General features: G+C 40.8%; 2 protein-coding genes across 5 annotated transcripts in view; both read right to left on the minus strand.

Annotated features, from left to right (window-relative positions):
- Nucleotides 1-2,222, minus strand: part of GTF2H2 (general transcription factor IIH subunit 2) — a 46,451-nt gene extending 44,229 nt beyond the window's left edge. For 2 of the 3 annotated variants that reach the window (XM_027768682.1, XM_014584566.2), the window contains exon 1: nt 2,146-2,222. The gene's annotated coding sequence lies outside the window, so the exon portion shown is untranslated. Of the gene's footprint in view, nt 1-1,580; nt 2,121-2,145 lie in introns of those variants that run through there. The other variant, XM_014584567.2, reaches the window with a different exon arrangement.
- A 3,319-nt stretch (nt 2,223-5,541) lies between these two features.
- OCLN (occludin) overlaps nt 5,542-20,348 on the minus strand; it is a 75,891-nt gene continuing 61,084 nt past the window's right edge. For both annotated transcript variants that reach the window (XM_006169513.3, XM_006169512.3), the window contains exons 7-9: nt 15,612-15,783; nt 9,465-9,506; nt 5,542-7,282 (exon numbers count right to left, since the gene is read on the minus strand). In XM_006169513.3, the coding sequence (XP_006169575.1) occupies nt 7,181-7,282; nt 9,465-9,506; nt 15,612-15,783 (316 nt within the window). In that variant the 3' untranslated portion in view covers nt 5,542-7,180. The remainder of the gene's footprint in view (nt 7,283-9,464; nt 9,507-15,611; nt 15,784-20,348) is intronic.

The raw sequence follows: 20,348 nt of genomic DNA on the forward strand, positions 1-20,348 counted from the left end.
TTGCATATATGCAAACATGCACTTTAGTATGAGTAAAATTTTTAAATTGAAAAACATCTTTTAAAGTTTCTAGGTGAAATTTATTATTTACAAATGGATAAATTCTTACAGCTCATAATTCAAAAAAAAGGACACAAGGCCAGTTGTGGTGGTATAGTGCTAACACAACCCTCTATGATGCTGGGGCCACACAGGAAGATCCCAGACTTGAGTCCCTAGATTACAGGTAGGTCTCTCTGTACACAGGGAAAGTGCATATACACCCACAACCCTGGTTAACTGAAGTTGGGGTGGATCACAGTGAACAAACCATTCCCTGACTTTGTAAGAGATTTGTTTCAGGAAATCTGGATATCTGCTTTAATATCCTCAGTAACTAGAAGTGACAATAATTTAGCATATATGCTATTTCATCAGCCATGATCAGTGCCCTGTAGTTTGACGATAAGTGCAGTAGCATAGGACAGTGACTAAGTTGAGTTTTTTTATCTTGTTTTTTGGTATTTGTTACAAATGTCAAAATGAAAATTTCATATATTTTCAATGTTTTAAAACTCAATTTTTAAAAAATGTGCCAGATGGCATGTGTGCACACCAGAGAGATACAGAATGAGAGCAAGAGAAAGAAAGCACCCCACCACCCCATGGAGCACAGCCAAGCTACAATCCACTCTCCTCCATTTCTGGTTTGGGCAGACAGAAGGTGCACAGGCCACTGGGTGTCTGTCAAGTCATCCTCTGGAAATCCAGTCGCACATTCAACCATGTGGGATCTGGCTCTCTCTCTCTCTCTCTTTTTTTTTTTTTTTTTCTGAGAGATTTTTGGTATCAGATGTATGTGCTTGCCAGAAAGAGACAGAGACAGGAAGTGAGAAATCACCCCCGAGAGGATGGCCACACCATAATCCCTTCGCCTCCAGGGATCTTGGGCACGCACGCACACACGCTGGGCGTGAGTTTAAGCCACTGGGTCCGGGACTTGAACCACAGTCTACTACATGGGAGTCTAGCAACATAGCCATTACGCCAACTGCTGGTACCAGGATCCTGCTCTTTTAACCACCACACCACTGAGTGGTCCTAAAACCAAATTCTTAAGACACAGATTCTACTGCTATCCATTACATCAATATTTAAATTGTATTTTTTCATTTATTATTATTCATTCTCTTAAGTTCAGAAACAAAGTGAGAACCAACGAATAGACACTGGAAGCTGGAAGACTTGGCTCACTGTAGCCAAGGACTTCCTTTTTCTTTTCCTTACTGCAATGGCTAGAACTTCTAGTATAAAGTTAAATAGACTTGGTAAGAGAAGATAACCTTTGTTCTTTTTTAGAATTATTTAATTTATTAGTAGTACTTCAATCTGACAACAGAGAGACAGAAAGGGAAAGTGAAAAAGCAAGCCACCAGGTCCGGACTCCAAAGCCACAAGGGAGTCCAGCACCTTAACCACCACGCCACCTGCCGACCCCGCCAAGGACTTCTTAATGAGAACTCCCTAGGATGGGAAATCAAGATAGGATAGGAGTAAGCTCCCCCAAACTGAGAGTGTTCAAAGGGAAGTTTGGTGCTTACAACGTCTGCTCTTAGTAGAGAAGAGATTTATGCATCCTGGAGAAAAGATGTAGTCTGTAAAGGTCTCCAACGGCTTGACATCCCCATAGTTCATCTCCTTTAAAACGCTGCTGCTCGTTTTCCCTCATAAGAGCTACATTCCCTAGCGTTAAGCCTGTGCCGTTGATTCCTGTCACATGAGCTATCGGCACCCAACACTGAGACAAGGAAGGGCGATTATTTACAGTCCCAGTTGCTCAGGTGAGGAACTGGAGGCTCATAAGTTGGTAACTCGCTCAAGGCCACACAGCTGGGTGCAGGTCACAATACCGAACCTAGTACCACAATTTCCAAAACTCGGGCTCTGCCTGAGGGAGAACCATTCCCCCGTCTGCAGCCCCGACGCCGCTCTGCGGCTCTCAGGACGGAAGCTGCCCTCCCCGACCTCTCACACTCTCACGCCCTTCTTCCCTTCCAGGCCGGCCAGGACAATTCGGAATCCGTCCCCAGCCGCGGAGCGGACTCTTAACTCGCCAGGCAGCCTGCCCAGCCTAGACACTAGGCCAACTTCCACATGCGGACTCACCAGTCCGGCCGGGTCGACGCTCTGCCCGGAAGCTCTACCCAGCCTTTCAAGGAGCGCCCAAAGATCCTTCCGCCGCGCGCTGCGGGATCGCAGAAACGTTCCGGCTGCAGCGGCTGGGGGCGGGGGGGGGGGGGGGGGGGCAGCCGCAGGGCTGGAGCTAGCTGAAGTTCGGCGTTGGGGTTCTGGGCATAACCTTCTTGTCTTCACAAAGAGCGACTGTCGTTAGCTTTTGGAAGATCAGAAGCTCAGCAACGATCCACTTGGGCTCTAGGAGCTTGATATTTATTATTTTTTCATTCATTCATTTAAAAAATAGATTTTTGTTATAGGGTGCATTGTGTTCGCAGGAGAGACTGAAAGCGAGAAATCACCCCCCCAGGGGAGATGGCCATGCCACAGTCCTTTCTCCATTCTCCTCTCTGGATGCACATACGCCTGGCATGAGGTTTAAGTCGCCAAGTCTGGGACTCCAACCTCAGTCAGCTACGTGGTAGTCCAGCAACATTACCATTACCCCATCTGCTGCTATGTATGCATGTATGTATTTTAAATTTCAAAAGGTTGGATTGAAGGACTCTGACCAGAGCAGCCGGGCCTGGACCTTGCAGTGGGGACTCCTTTGCTGCTATTTCTGCTGTGTTTAACAAGTATTTATGGAGCACCTATAGTGGGCCTGATAATTGTTTTAAATGCGGAGCAAATAGCAATGAAAAACAAACATCCTTGAGCTTGTGGAGTTTTCTTCCTGCTAGGGAACAGGCTATCAAGAAAAACACATGCTATATCAAATGATGATAGTGTTTGGGGGAAAAGTGAAGTGTGGAAACAGGAAGGATTGCAGGTTAAATTCAATGGTCAAAGGAGTCCTCAGTGGGAAGGCAGAATGAGGGAGGGAGTAACATGTTCATACCTAGGGGCAGAGGTCGCTCTCCAGCCAAAGGAGGCTGCCAGGGCACAGGCCTGGGAAGGAAACACTAGCATGTTTGAGGGCTGCAGGAAAGAGCAGGGGATGTGTGGTGGTAACAGAATCAGCGGTAAGGTGAGGGCAGGGGCTGTGAGCATTATAAAAACCTTTTTATTTCAGACTACACTCTACTAGCAACAAAATATGCATAAACACATTTCTGGGCATACAACACAATAATGTACGCTAATAACACAATAATGCAATCATACAAAGTGTCAGAAATAATCTAACCCAGCCAATGTTTTCACCTTGTAAAACTAAGGGAACAACTATAAAGAATGGAACAATCTGTTCTTTGCCTATGGGTGGCTGGACACAATCCATGGAGTTAGGAAATTCGTGAACAACTCACACAGTAGAATCAAACTGAAATACAAAAAGTGCATAACCTGAAAATCTGGGAGAGGTGAACCTGTCTATTCCAGTAGCTATGAATGGAAACTAAATTGTTACAGAGACTCATTTCAACCTCCGGAATGGACTATACTACAGCATCTAGTAGTTGTGATCTTAGTAAGTTCTATTTACTCTTAAAGGCATTTGTTCATCAATTATGAATAGCACCAAACCTCATGCATTGCCTGGCTAGAATTCAAAACAATTTGCATCCTAAAGCCGCACCAGCAAAGGCCAAACATACAGGATGGATGATAGTAAACATACACTTTTAAAAACACAATTTACTTCTTTTGTTAAAGTTTCACCTTTTGGCTTTGGAAGATAAGGGTAACTGAGCATATTCATTATTTACTTTTGGACAAGGACTCAGTCACACATTAACTACCCTCATAACTATGAGATTACAAGTATCTATTTTACAGGCACGAAAAAGTGAGGTACAGAGAGGCTAAGCAACTTGTCCAAGGTACTGGAGCAAGTAACTGCTGGAGGGCAAGACAGGACAACACATAGCTGGTGACAGCAAGGAGGTCCTGTAGCAAATGAACCGGGACTGCGATTTGCATCCTGGACCTGGTGGCTTAAAACTCATGGTGGGCGTGTGTGCATAAGAGGAGAATGGAGAAGGGTTTTCAACATGGCCTTCCCCCCAGGAGGTGATTTCTCACTTTCTGTCTCTAGCACACGTATCCTACAACAAAAATCTCTCTTAAAAAAATAAAAGAAAAGAAAAAGAAAAAGAAAGTACTTAACTAAGCAAATGGCTTAATTGTTACATTTCTGGACTCCCATGTAGTCGACCATGGTTTGAGTCCTGGACCTGGTAGCTTGAAATTCATGGTGGACACATGTGCACGCATGCCCCAAATCCTGAGAGAATGGAGGAAAAGGAATTATAGCATGCCCACCCACCAAGGGTGATTTCTCACTTTTTGTCCATCTCTGTCTCTCTGGCAAGTGCACCTCCTATAGCAAAAATCTCTCTTAAAGGAAAAAAAAGTACTTTACTGCACTAAATTAAAATAGAATATTTTATTAACATGAGAAAGAGCAATCCACATTCTCCAATCCAAATATTTTCATTAATTAATAAAGTCAGCCCAGAATGGAAGTAGTCCAATACCAAGATTCTAATCCTTAGTTTGCCACCCTCTTTACATGGGACAATGTGCCAGTACAACTATCTAATCATTAGCTTCCTTATCTACAACAGGAAAACAAGAAATGATTACATGTAAAATATCTGTTCAGGATTAAATGAAATTTCACTTACATATGTGTAACGGTATAGAATATTAACTATTAACATACTAAGATACTATAAATACTGGTAGACTTTATTTCAAAAAATACAAAGCACATGACAAAACAATAACACCTGTTATTTCTGGGTGGCGGGTACATATATATTTATACTTTTCAATGTATCTTTAAAATCTTCAAAATGAAAATATCAACCCTATCCACTTTTAATACAAAATCACACATATAGGGCATGACTTTATGCAGGGAACCTTTGTAAGATGAACCACATTTTCACAGCAAGCTTCATGGAATAATGGTTTATAATTAAAAGAAGAACTACAGACATAGGAACTACACAAGGTCAGCAAATGGAAGAGAGTCTGCAATCTAACCTTATTTTCTAGAAGAGGAACATGCTAGATTGGTTTTTCTAAGCTACATCCAGTTAGTTAATGCCAGCATCAAAAGGAACACCCTAGTGCTGGCTTCCTAAGGTGGTCTTAGTGTAAGCACATTTGAAAAAATTTTTTTTTATTTTATGGCCTCATTCTACCAGACAAATTCTTGCTATTTCATTTCTGCATGCAGCTGATTTTTTTTTTTTTGAGAGGTTTTTGCTATAGGGCATGGGCACTCGCCAGAAAGACAGAGAGACAGAGAGACAGAAAGTGAGAAATCACCCCCTTTAGGGGGGATGGCCACACTGCAATCCCTTCTCCTCCATTCTCTTCTCGGGATCTTGGGCATGCACGCACATACACCCAGTGTGAGTTTTAAGCCACCGGGTCTGGGACTCGAACCACGGTTGACTACATGGGAGTCTAGCGATATAGCCTTTATATTAACTGCTGGTCCCAGCTGAATTGTTTTGTGAAAACACTGGCAAACTTGCCTTCATAAACTAAGTATTTGATTTCGAAGAACAGGAGTTAAAAACCTAACACATAACTCCTTCCATATTTTGTAAATTTGAGAGCTATAAAATGCCTTTTGTATGAAGCATGTGCTGCATGTAGAAAGTTAAAAATGTCTTCAATTTGAAGAAATAAATGAGTGTTATAAGGGAAACATTATTCAAAAGCTTATCTTTGAAAAATAACTCATGCTTGCATACAGAAAACTATATACTTAAGTGTCTGTTGTACAGGACGCAATATTTTGCAAAAGATTTTCAGAAAGAGTCTAAGCTCAGGTGATCATAATCAACTTGATTAGCACAGAATTACCAACTAATTTTACTTTACTAATAAGAATTTGAATTTTAAAAAACAGTGATAAGATTTAAAGGCACCACTTGCAATTGTTTGGTGTTCTATTTGGTATAACATTCCATTTCCAGACACATCAGCCTTCCTAGAGCCAAAAGACTGGGAAACTACCAACTGGCTCAGCACCCAAAATAGTTTAAAACTACAACAGATAGAACTCCTGAGTGTCATGTTCCACAGCTTCATATTAACAGCACTAATGGTATCAAACAGCTATGTCACAGAAAGAAAACACCAGACTTATACCTTAAAAATATGTACACAACTTGAACATTTCTATAAGATACAATTCAAATCACAATTGAATTATAAATGTAATCAGATACTCTGATATAATGAAAACATCTGGTTAAAAAAATGCACATAAACCATGGAAGATAAGATGTATTTAAAAACACACACAATTCTAACCACTAGGTTTGAACTTTGATTTTTAAAAAGTAAATATATATTTACAATCTTTGAATTTTACACGTTACTTTGATATGATCTTTATTATCAGGATGATGTAAAACAAGATAAACCTCTTTTAACCATTTACATAACAGAAAAAAATCAATAGGGATGCTGGTAGAACACAGTATACAGAGTAGATAAAATATGAAAGGCCGAGGACTTCATTATTTACGGACTGATAAAAGAGACTTAACCAAAACCATGTGCTAGAAAACAGCAGTTTTACTTCAGAAACTTTCCTGTGGGGGACCCAGTTTCCTTATTAAAAAAGAAAGGATTATAAATAACCGTTATCTAAAGGGTTACTGGGAGGATTAAAAGATCCCTATGCTAATGATCACAATTAGACATGAAGACAGTACTGCCTTGGATATGAAAGTTCATAACGTGGTTCACACCAGGGCCTTCCGTCAAGGTTTAGAAACCTCAAATGTATTTGTTCTTAGTACAAGAACCAATGTTTAAAGCGTAAAATCCTTAATCGGAGTGTTCAGTCCAGTTGATTATCAAAAGGTATTTAAAAAATGCTTCAATACTGATGATATTAAACTGATTAAAGCTACCAAAACTTTGTACGATCACAAAGGTTTGGCTTCCTGGATTAGAGTGCAGAGTCATTTGTCTTCTGAGGACATTGCAGAGACATCAGACAGATACTTCAGATACTGAGCAATTTCTCGAGCAGCATGGCACCTGCCATTTATGTTTTTCGTTTGTCATAGTCTCCAACCATTTTCTTGATATGTGATAATTTGCTCTTCAATTGCTTGCAATAATCCCTCTTACTTTTGTAATCTGCAGACTAAAAAGGGAAAAAATGAATCACATAAATTTGTCAAAATAAAAACAGGTCTAGTAGGAAGACAGACATGAACAAAAAGAAACATTAATCATATAGTATTTGTTAGGAGTTTTAAATGAAGTAATATACTTAAGGTACCTAGCAGTATCCCCACCACATAGACAGCTGATTAATTTTCTTGGTACAGTCATATCTTCTAACCCGAATTTTACCAAGGATGCACTCGTTTATGAAAATTTGTAAAATGACCAAGAAATTTCATTTATGGCCAGAGGGTATATGCACTTCCTAGAAAGAAACAGATATAAAAGCACCCTGAATGGGGCATAGTCACAACACAATTGCTTTTCTTCCATTTCTCCATCCTGTCATGATTTGGGGCATGCATATACACATATTTGGTGTTATTTCTTTTTCTTTTCCTTTTTTTGGAGAGGTTTTTTGCTATAGGGCACATGCACTCGCCAGAAAGACAGAGAGAGACAGAGAGACAGAAAGCGAGAACTCACCCCCCAGGGGGGGATGGCCACGCTGTAATCCCTTTTCCTCCATTCTCCTCTCAGGATCTTGGGCACGCACACACACACGGCTGGGGTGAGTTTAAGCCGCTGGGTCCGGGACTCAAACCATGGTCGACTACATGGGAGTCCAGCGACATAGCCATTACGCTAACTGCTGGTTCCTGGTGTGCTTCTTTTTCTTTTTTTTTTTTTTTTCCTGATGTGCTTTTAAGCCACAGGGCCTGGAATTTGAAATGCAACATTGGCCATTCGTATGTGTGCTTTTTTCTCTTTTTTTAAAAATATTTTATTTCACTTTATTTACTTATTTTAATTTGATCAGAGAGGGATGGAGTGAAAGAGGAGGGGAGGGAAGGAGGGAGGGAAAGTGAGAAAACAAGCTACCAGGTCCAGGACTCAAACCATGGTTAGCCATGTGGGAGTCCAACACCCTTAACCACACCACTTGCCAGATCCCATGTGTGTGTGCTTGTTTTTTAGAGAAGGCTTTCCTGTGTTGCAATCTTCCTGTGTCAGCCTTCCAGGTAGCTGGGACAACAGTCGTATCACCGTGTATGATCTCCCAGACAGGGTCTGAGTTCACAATGCTGCTTGCCTCAGCCTCCTCAGTAGCTGGGACAGATATGCACCTCCCATAACTCTTCTGCCTGAGGAATTCTTTCCCAGCTTTTTAGAATGGGTCAGAAATGGAACCTAGGCCTCTCATGGGGCCTCAGACTACTAAGCTATGGACTCCGCTATGGCTGGGCCCTTTTTGCTACTATATAAATATTCTTTATTTAAAATTACAATGCTTTGTCATTTACAACAATATAAAACATTTTAAAAACAAAAAATGTTTGAAGTCAATAATGACTGATAATGCCAAAGGTTGGCACGAATGTGGAGCAAGAGGAGTCTGTACTGCCTGGTAGACATGTAAACTGGCACAACCACTTTGGAAAGCTGTTTGACAGTATCTACTAAGGTTGGATACACACATGCCCAATGACCCTGCAATTTCACTAAGTGTATACCTAACTAATACACGAACATTTACGAAAATGTTTGAAGCGACATCATTTGTAAAAACCAAAAATTAGCAACAACCCAGATGTTCATTAACAAGAGAATGGATGAATAAAAATTACACAGGAATAAAAGTAAATGAACCAAACTGCCCACACATAAATGGAACTTACGTATAAAATCCTGGAGAAAAGAAACCATACACAACATGCCTACTGTATGATTCCACTTAAAGTTCAAGACAGGTGAGACCCATCTATGCTAGTAGGCATTAGGACAGCAGTTACCCTTTGTGGGGAGTATGAGAAGTGAAAGTGAGTACAAGGGAGGGGGTTACCGAGGTACCAGGAAATGGGGGCCAGATACACAGGGGCGTGGTCACTTTGTGAAAATTTACCAAGTTGTACACTTGGATCTGTACATTTTTTGTATGTATACTTTAACTTTTAAAAAAGTTTTAAGAATCAGTAGTGGCTATAGTTGTAGACAACTAAAATTGAGATTACAGGGACATTTATAAATCTCAAAATGAACAGGGCCTTTGATCTATACTCAGTGCCTGTGTAACAAGGTACTAATACTTATTCTAAATGTTAAAGGAAAGTGCAATAGAAAAGTTCTTCTACAAGAAATCTTATATTCCAGGTACTTACTCTCTTAACTTGCTTCAGTCTATTGTACTCATCAGCGGCAGCCTATTAATGAGAAGCACAATGGAATATATTTAGTGAGGCATTTTTCTCTTTCTTTCTTTCTCTCTTTCTCTCTTTCTCTCTTTCTCTCTCTCTCTCTCTCTCTCTCTTTCTTTCTTTCTTTCTTTCTTTCTTTCTTTCTTTCTTTCTTTCTCTTTTTCTTTTTCTTTTAAAGAGAGATTTTTACTATAGGGTACATGCACTCTCCGGAGAGAGAGAAAGCAAGAAATTGCCCCCAAGGAGGATGGTCATGCCACAATCCCTTCTCCTTCATTCTCCTCCCAGGGTCTTGGGCATGCACACCGACATGACTGGCATGAGTTTCTTACAGTTGGGGTCAGTACTCAAATCACAGTCAGCCATGTGGGAGTCCAGTGACTCCACCATGCCATCTGTTGGTCCCAAGACTTTCAAGAGTAACATTCCTGATATAATTCTTCAGGAAAAAAAAAAAAAAATCACAGCCTGTGACAAAGACACGAAGAATTATATTCAGGACCAGCAGATGGTGTAATGGTTACATTGCTGGACTCCCATGTAGTAGACTGCAGTTCTAGTCTTGGACCTGGTGGCTTAAATCTCACACTGGGCACATGTGCGTGCGTGCCAAAATTCCAAGAGGAGAATGGAGGAAAAGGGATTGAGGCATGGCCATCACCCTTGGGAGGGTAATTTCTTGCTTTCTGTCTCTCTGGCAAGTGCATGTGCCCTATAGCAACTATCTTATTAAAAAAAAAAAAAAAGAAAGAAACAAAAATTCACAGTCACCAGGAAGGCCTGAAGGACTCCAGTGAAGAGACATTTACTATACAAGGTGACTTTTAAAAATTTGTAGAAAAATGAAATTAAAGTAGACGTTTATTTTGGTACACAAAAAATCTGATATCCATGTACAGCTTTTCATAATATGCATTTTCTATTAACTTTTCAAAGACCCCTGCGAATGCTTCATGTTCCATTTACCTAGGCAGGTAACCGTTCTGCTGCTCCTTCCTCTTCCCCATGCCAGTCCATGTGCCACACGGACACTAGAAAGATCCTTTACAAAGTACAGCTCTTACCAGGTCACATATCACCCCAAAACTTGTCTGAGCTACCCACTAATTTTTCTACTCACTTAGTTTCCTATCTTTTCAGTCTTAGTACCCATCTTCAGCAATTCCTTTAAAAAATTAGATATTATGTTTTGAAAGTTTATTTATTTCTTCCAAGAGAGAAAAACAGACAGATCCCCCAGAGGATCGTCATACTGCAATCCACCCCAGTCTCAGCTGGCCCAGATCGCAGGCATATGGTGTGCTCAGGGAGGTCCCCAGACACAGCCCCAGGACCCTCCCTGTGTGAGTCCAGCTGCATTAGCACTGGGCTACCACCTGGCCCCTGGACATGCTATTTCTACGGTTTTCCTTATGGCTATAATCCTATACCTTCCCTAACCCTTCTGTCTGGTGAAATTATTAATGGCTATCTCTCAGGGAAGCCCCTGCTAAACTCTCCAGGCCTTCAGCAGACTTCATTCCTTCCCTGAGCAGTTAGTTGTACTTTCTATATCAAATGTGAATACAGCATCAATCACACTGCCTAAGTTGTCTAGATGTTAGTTTCTCTCTTAGAATTCCCATTCTTTGAGGGTGAGAACAGGGTTTTATCTTTCTACTCTGCACTTTCACATCATCAAAGACATAATAAGCTAAATTGAGAAGGCAAAGTCATACAGAAAGTATAAAAGAAAACAATAGATAAACTAAACTATATAAGAAGCAAAGCTTCAAAAACTGAAATGCTCACCTTAACTGGAACATGGCAAAGTATTTAATAAAATGAATATGAAGTTATGATAAATAAATGAAGTGATGAAAACAGTTTAATTACTAATATCTGGGACACAAAGGCAACAATTTTTCAAGGACAAATGTGGGTCAAATGAGCCCTCTAGTGCATTACAAGGAGGAATGCAGTTACTATCATCTTTCTGAAGGGTAGTTTCACAACAGAAGTCTAAACGTTTGCATGCTCTCTAATTCAGCACTTTTTTTTTTTTTGAGAAATGTTTGCTATAGAGAAATTTTGAAAATCGAGAAATTTTGTCTCACGTGCACTTACAGGAGAGACAGAGACAGACAGAAAGTGAGAAATCACCCCCCAGGGGAATGGTCATGCCACTATCTATTCTTCTCCACTCTCCTCTCAGGATCGTGGGCAAGCATGAACACACACCAGTGTGAGTTTTAAGTCTCCAGGTCTAGGACTCAAACCGCGGTCAACTATGTGGTAATCCAATGACGTAACCATTATACCATCTGCTGGTCCCTGACTCACCGATTTCACATTCTGGAATTGTTCCAAGTAGATAAGCAGACAAGAATGCAAAAATGGTGCAGTTCACCAGTGTAGAATGGTACTACTAGCGTGGGAGAGATGTATGTTATCTATCCACAGAGGATGATTTTTCCCCCCAGCTAGAAGACACATGTGCTCACCAGAGAGAAACAGAGACAGAGAAAAGAGAAAGCACCCCCCTCCATGGGGAGTGGTCATGCTGTAATCCCTTCTCCTCCATCTCTCCTTCCTTTTGGGATCTTGGGCATGCACATACATGTAACGCCTCATATATCTCTCAAATTCCTGGGTCTAGGCCTTGACGGTATGGCTGGCTTTGACCACCAGGTCACAAAGCCCACCCAAGAATGTCTCTTTATTATGGTGCAACCAGTACCAACAGTTGGTGTAATGGCTATGCCACTGGACTCCCATTTAGGTGACCACGGTTCTAGTCCCAGACCCAGTGGCTTAAACTCATGTCAGGCACGTGTGCGTGTGTGCCCAAGATCCCGAGAAGAGAATGGAGGAGAAGGGATTGTAGTGTGGCCATCCCCCCTGGGGGGTGATTTCTTGCTTTCTGTCTCTGTCTTTCTGACAAGTGCATGCGCCCTATAGCAAGAACCTCTCCAAAATAAAAGGAAAAAAAATAATGAAATCAGCAGTTAGTGTAATGGCTATGTTGCTGGACTCCCACGTAGTCGACCGCGGTTCGCGTCCCGGACCCGGTGGCTTAAAACTCATGCCGGGCATGTGTGTGTGTGTGCCCAAGATCCCGAGAGGAGAATGGAGGAGAAGGGATTGTAGTGTGGCCATCCCCCCTGGGGGGTGATTTCTTGCTTTCTGTCTCTGTGTCTCTCTCTTTCTGGCGAGTACACGTGCCCTATAGCAAAAACCTCTCCAAAAGCAAACAAAAAAATTATGATGCAACCATAAAATTGAAAATTGTACAAACGTGTTAACGTGCAAAAGTTCTTAATGTATATTTTTATTACTGACATGAATAATACCCATTAATTATTGTTGGGTAAAAGACCAGGAAATAGGGCCAGCTGGTGGCTTGGTGGTTGAGGCGACTGGATCCCACATGGCTGACTGTTTGGTTTGAGTCTCAGACCCAGCAGCTTGAAAAACACACAGGGTACATGGTGTCCCTGACCAAAATCCCAAGAGGAGAATGGAGAAGGGATGTCAGCGTGGCCATCACCCCTGTGGGTGCTTTCTCACTGTCCCTAAAAAGAAGAAACAATGAATACAAGATAAGCAGTGCCAAAAAGGATATGAAAATAGTGGGGAAAGGAGGGCAGCAGTGGCAGCTGTAACGCCACGTTCCATGACACTAGACACACGTGGGAAAGGCACAGGTTTGCATCTAGAGGGCTCCCCGTACACGCTGGGCACATGTGTGACCATACTCTGGGCTGACTGAGGTGGGGGGGAACTCTGTGAAGAACCCATTGAGAGTGCTGTCCATCTCTATCTCATGGAAGAAATTTTAAAAACAGAGAAAAAGAAAAAATCCACGATGATAAGCATATGTAAAAGAGACACAGGAAGCCACTGAAAGCCTTTCCAATGGTCAAAGCTAGAACAATTTGAGCCACAAAATTAAGTAGTATTGCATTATAACTTAAAGTATAAGGAAGCTATCCATGAGTCCATGCTTAAATAAGCTGACAAATAAATAAATGAGCAAATAAATGGGAGGAAGGAACTAATTTCCCCTTAAAGGGAAGTGTATCTATATAAATTCCAGCATGTATACAAAATATAGTATGGATGGGGTGGATTAAAAAGAGTAAGCTTACATGGACAACACTACCACAGACAGCCCATCAAGGGAGGGAAATGGGAGATAACCATGAACTATTATTGAGTAAAAAAGTAGGAAAGATGTAAGTGAAACATGGAAGATGATTTCTTACTGCAGACTATGTGGAGAGGATGATTGTTTTGTTTTTAAGGAATTTTTTTTTTAAGTTTACTTATTTCTTTCATGAGACAGAGACAGACATACAGTAAGCCCCAACAGTGTCTTCATGCCATGATCCACTCCCGGCCTCAGTCAGCCCTGATCACTGACATGTTCAGGTGTATCTCCAGATGTAAACTCAGAACCCTTCCTGTGCCTTCCTGGTGAGGTACCACTGCATCGCTGTGTAGCCACAGAAAAGATGTTTAGGGTTTTTTGGTTTTGTTTTTAAAGTTTTGTGAGAGGGTATGTACACTCACGAGAGAGAGAGAGAGAAAGAGAGAGATAAAGTAAGAAAGCATGCTGCAGAGGGGATGGCCATGCTGCAATCCCTTTGCCTTCACTCTCCTCTTAGGGCATGCACCCACATATGCCTGGTGGTCTTTTCAGACCACTGGGTTTGGGACTTAAACCACGCAGTCAGCTATGTGGGATCCAACTTATTTAATCATCACATTACCGCTTGCCCAGAAAAGATATGTTAACAGCTAATATTTTGCTGAAAAGGATTTTTTGGGGGTTGTAAGATTTAAGGTAATTTAGTTTTCTGTATACAATTCTGTATTGAGTTTTTACAAAAGAATGTATTATGTTTATAAATGGAAAATTTTGCTCTTTTCTTTTAAATAGGAAGAGACAGAGGTACAAAGATAGACTCTTGCTTTGTAATTTTGTAATTTTTTTTGAGAGAGATTTTTGCTATGGAGTGCATGAGTCTGCTGGAGAGACAGAGAGAAAGAGAGAGACTGAAAATATCTTCCCCTCAGGGGGTGGGGGTGGCCATAACCCAATCTCTTCTCCTCCATTCTCCTCTTGGGATTTTGGGTACACACATATCAGTGTGAGTTTCAAGCTTCAAGGTCTGGGACGTGAACAGGAGCTGGTTATGTGGGAGTCCAGCAACGTAATCATTATACTATCTACTGGTCCCATTTTTAAATTTTTAATTGCCAGAGGAACATGTGCTCACCAGAGAGAGACAAAGAGGAAGAAATTGCACCCCTCAACAGGGTGTGATCACATCACAATCCCTTCTCTGCCATTTCTCCATCTCCTTTTTTTTTTGAGAGGTTTTTTTTTCGCTATAGGGCGCGTGCGCTCGCCAGACAGACAGAGAGATACAGAGAGACAGAAAGCGAGAAATCACCCCCCAGGGGGGATGGTCATGCCGCAATCCCTTCTCCTCCATTCTCCTCTTGGGATCTCGGGCATGCACGCACATGCACCCGGCGTGAGTTCTAAGCCACCAGGTCCGGGATGTGAACCGCAGTCGACTACGTGGGAGTCCGGCAACATAGCCATTACGCTAACTGCTGGTTCCCCCATCTCCTTTTTTTGAGAGGTATTTCTACAGGGTGCGTGCGCTTGCCAGAAAGGCAGAGAGAGACAGAGAGACAGAAAGTGAGAAATCACCCCCCAGGGGGGATGGTCATGCCGCAATCCCTTCTCCTCCATTCTCCTCTTGGGATCTCGGGCATGCACGCACATGCACCCGGCGTGAGTTCTAAGCCACCAGGTCCAGGACTCGAACCATGGTCGACTACATGGGAGCCCAGCAACATAGCCATTGGGCCAAATGCTGGTCCCAGCCATTTCTCCATCTCACCAGGAGTCAGGGTCCCAGGCATGCACACATGCACTACACTAGTATACTCTTTCCTTGGAAAAACTTTCTTCCAAGACCCAATTTCAACGGAGTCATAGTTGGATAATTACTAAGGCTATTTTTTTTTATAAATGCTAGTATAAAATATACTATATCTTCATGGACTAGAATCAAATTCTATGTAACATATAAATATCTGGTTTAAATTTACCATGTACTCTTCACTTTCTTCTCTATAGTCATCTAGTTCTTTATCCAGACGAGAGAGTTCTTTATTGATCTCATCAAGTTCTGCTTGCAGGCTCTTGTATTCCTGTAGGCCAGTGTCAAAATCTTTCTTGTAGAGTTGTCTCTCTTGATCTGAAGTGATAGGTGGATATTCCCTAAAAATTAAATGAGAAAATGAGTATATAAATATTCCTAGCAGACAAAAAAAATCATCCAAGACAATAAAACTGGTGGGGTATGGCAATAATGTTTCCTCTTTTTCTTTTTATTTCCTATTTATCTTCCATACCCTAAAAAAGCTCATACAGGGTCATAGAAATTTTCAACCCTTAACCTGCTGCCTGAAGGAAGAAACTTCTCTTTATAAATCTGAACTCAAAATCTCTTTCTGTGGGTATCATGTTGCAAAACACAGTAAAGGGGAGAAATTGTCACAGAAGTACCTTACAGTAAAGGGAAGCATATAATCTTACAGTTGCAGAAACCTTTTCTAAGCAATTAGCCAAAAGTGAATACACTACCAAATGATTAAAATTCAGAGAAGAGAACCTTCAGAGTGAATAGAAGGGAGAAGTAGGGAACTGCAGAAGAGTGCAGCTCAACTCCTCCTACATGGCTCTGAATTCTCAGTTGAAACGCTGCAGCACAGACCAGGTACACCTATTTCCTAAACACTGTGAGGCCTTTGTAATATCCAGTTCCAAAGTCAAAAGTACAGGTTGCTTAATGAGCATCAGGGAAACGGAACTGCAAAGAGAGAAAGGATCACCTCCTCCTGCACAACTCTGAACACTTAGAATTAACTGCAAGAAATTAGAAAGAAATGTATAATCCAGCAGATGACCAGAAATCACCACAGAGGCACAAGAAATATGAGAAACCAAGAAAGCCTCTCTCCCCAAGGGAAAAGAACAACCTTTCATTGTCCACAGACAGAACAATGGAACTTGTGTAATGTCCAATAAAGAATTCAGAATATTCATAATAACAAAACTAAACAAAATGCAGGAGATGAGAGACAATGAATTCCAGAAGGTGCAAGAAAAAAAGAGACAAGTTCCAGGAGGTGAGGAAGTTCTTTCACAATTTGAAAGAAAAAATACATACCATAAAAAGAAATCAAACAGAATTTTTAGAAATGAAGGCTGTAATACAGAAAATCAAAACCTCCCTAGAAAGTATTAAAAGCAGATTAGACCATGCAGATTGAATCTCAGTTGCTGAGGACAAAACCTCTGATCTACAAAAAATCACCAAAAAGACAGAAAATCACCCCCCAAAATTAGCATAGTATACAAGAAATAACAGATACCATTAAGTGCTCAAACATCAAGAAAATTGATATCCCAGAAGGTGAAGAACCTAGTAAGGTCATTGATACCATATTCCATGAGATCCTGGAAGAAAACTATCTGAACCTAGAGAGGCTTTTAAATATCCAGACCCAGGAAACACAAAGGAGCCCAAACAGAATCAACCCAAAAAGATCTTCTCCAAGGCACATCATAGCCAGACTGGCCAAAACTACAGACAGAGACAAGATACTAAAATTGGCAAGAGAGAAATGTAAAGTTACTTACAAAGGATATCCCATCAGGCTAAAAGCAGCCCTCTCATTGGAAACAATGTGAGCAAGGAAAGAATGGGAAAATATATTCAAAGTGTTAAATGAAAACCAATTTCAACCAATACTATACTGGACAAGTTTATCCTTCATATGGGGAGAAAAGATAAAATGTTATCAGATAAACAAAAACTGAAAGAATTTACCAACACCAGACCAGCTCTTCAAGAAGTTCTGAAGGGAGTGCTCTATTAGAAAAACTAATGACACACGGACAGAAATAATAGAACAAAGAGCAACCAAGAACATCCTAGGGACAAGTCCAGAAATATCAATAATAATGTTGAATGTTAACTTCCAGGATGTAAACAGAAAGATCAGAACACAGTAACACTACAAATTCAACAGAAGAGAGATTGAATACATGAGACTGACCTGGTGAAATAATATGACTTTTGACTAAAACATTACAGATTTTTTTTTTTACTATGCTTTACTTTCCAGATTTGAGGATTTTGCTCCTTCTGAGCTGTTGATAGGTTCAGTAATTTGTTAAAATTTTTTTTACTTGATTGCTTGTTTTTTTTTTTTTTTTTTTAGCTGAAACAAACTTTTCTCCCTTCCTGACCCTCTGGAACTGGAAAATATTTGTGAGTATTCTTTTTTTGTGGCAGAAAGGTTACTGCATACGTTTAATAATACCTGTTGCCTTGCATCAGAAATTGGAAATACTTGTTATTGCCAGGGCTTTGACTAGAATGTCATATGTGAATATATTACCAGAAAACTATGAACTAAGGTAGATCTCAAGAAACCCAACAGAAGCTCTTGGGAAGATTGCCTGGCACCATAAAGAGTTCTGCTTGGCAGAGGAGATTAGAGAATCTATATGAGTGAATTTGTACCATAAAATAACCTGGACTTTTCCAGCCCAGCATTATAATCAGTAGAGATTGCAAAAGAGCAGCCACAACCAGAGGATTACCTTGAGGAAGACTTTTAAGGAAGAAAAAGAGACTGATCTTTGCAAGCAGATGTTATATCACAGAATACTTGGTAGGCAGAATTGAGTTGGGAAGTTTCACGTGTGAATTGTGTGTGAGGCGTTTTTTCTCAACAGTTCGAGTAGTTGACATGTAAATATTTTCTCAAAAAAATTTAGAGTCATACTGTCTCTGTTGTTATAGGGTCACAAAATTATAAGAAATATTTTGAAAGTTATCTTTAAATTTTAGTTTTTTGGAAATTTAAAAAGTTATATATTAACTGTCAAGAACTGTGGGGTGTGAGCAAAAATTTTTGATATGTAAAGTAAATGTTTGTGGGAAAATGCAAATAAATAAATAAATAAGGCAAAAAAAAAAAACCCATAAAGTTGAAAATCACTTATGAGGGGTTGGCAGGTGGTGTGGTGGTTAAGGGTGGTGGACTCCCACATGGCTGACTGTGGTTCAAGTCCCAGACCTGGAGGCTTGCTTTCTCACTTTCCTTCTCTTTCTCTCCTGTCACTCTCTGGTCAAATTTTAAAAAATAAGTAAATACAGTTAAACAAAATAATTCTTAAAAAAAATCACTTATGAAAAGGTTCAAGTCATAAAAATTTATTTTTAATATGCAGTACCACATGACAAAGGAGTTTAGTCTTAAAACTGGAATTCTGGGACCTGAAGCCTGTCTGGACCACAGCAGTGGCAGATCAGTGACTGGAAGCGGCTGTTTCCTGCTACCATCTATAGTTTTCAGACTGGTTTATTTATTTTTTGGTTGTGTTTTTCCTGAGTGGAAATAGCTTATTTTGTCTTTTCATTATAAAAGTAGACATGATATTCCTCTGAATTGTTTCAGGGGATTAAAGAGCTTTGTAACAATATGGAATTTCAAATTTTAGATCTAGCAGTAAGTCTAATATCTTCATTTTACAGAGTGGGGAAATTGAATGATTTCATCAAAAGCAAAACAAGAATTCAGGAAATTTTATCTTGAGTTAAGTCATCCATGATACAAGTTAGGCAAATATCTTACAGATGGATAGCTGACACAGATCAAAAACTCTTGGGAGGACTGAGAAAGATAAGGTATCGGGAATTTTAAACTATCCATGCCCTACATATCCCTCCCACGTTTCCATTAATCACCTTTCACACCCAAAATATTTCTTTCCTTTTTCTTTTTTTGGAGAGATTTTCACTGTAGGGCGCGTGCGCTCGCCAGACAGAGAGAGACATAGAGACAGAAAGTGAGAAATCACCCCCCAGGGGGGATGGTCACACCGCAATCCCTTCTCCTCCATTCTCCTCTCGGGATCTTGGGCACACACGCACACGCGCCCGGCGTGAGTTTTAAGCCACCGGGTCCGGGACACGAACTGCGGTCGACTACGTGGGAGTCCAGTGACATAGCCATTACACTAACTGCTGGTTCCCCCCAAAATATTTCTGATGTACATCCTCCTTCATCCTCAGAACAAGGATAAAAAGGCTACACATTACACACAGGCATATTAGGCAATGATGGACAAAATAAAACCACCAACACACACAGGAACTTACCCAGAACCTTGGCCCAAACACTGAATTGTTACCTCAACTGTTTACAGATTGTTTGCCAATGCTCTTTGGATTAACCTTTAAAAGAAACCCTGGTCTTATCAAGAAAGTTTAACTTCAAAGTAGAGTAACTGCCAAAGGAAAGCCACAACACTGGCCTGGGAATTTTATAATCAATAAAACCAAGTGCCTTTCTAATTGTAGTTTATTTATTTGAAAGACTGTTCTTGGATGAGGACTGGTAAAAGTAAGAGAGCGCTGCTGAAGTCTGTCAGCCATTCTGTGAAGGAGTTCAAAGGGTTATTAGGACATGGTTACAGCCAAGTATTGTTCTTGCTCTTCCATTTTTATTACAAAAGGGTACTAAGAGGGACCAGCAGTTAGCGTAATGGCTATGTCGCTGGACTTCCACGTGGTCGACCGCGGTTCACGTCCCAGACTGGGTGGCTTAAAACTCATGCCGGGCGCATGTGCGTGCGTGCCCAAGATCCCAAGAGGAGAACAGAGGAGAAGGGATTGTGGTGTGGCCATCCCCCCTGGGGGGTGATTTCTCGCTTTCTGTCTCTCTGTCTCTGTCTGTCTGGCAAGCGCATGTGCCCTATAGCAAAAA

This window comes from Tupaia chinensis, unplaced genomic scaffold (genome assembly GCF_000334495.1).
Source record: "Tupaia chinensis unplaced genomic scaffold, TupChi_1.0 Scaffold147123_1, whole genome shotgun sequence".
NCBI lineage: Eukaryota > Metazoa > Chordata > Mammalia > Scandentia > Tupaiidae > Tupaia > Tupaia belangeri.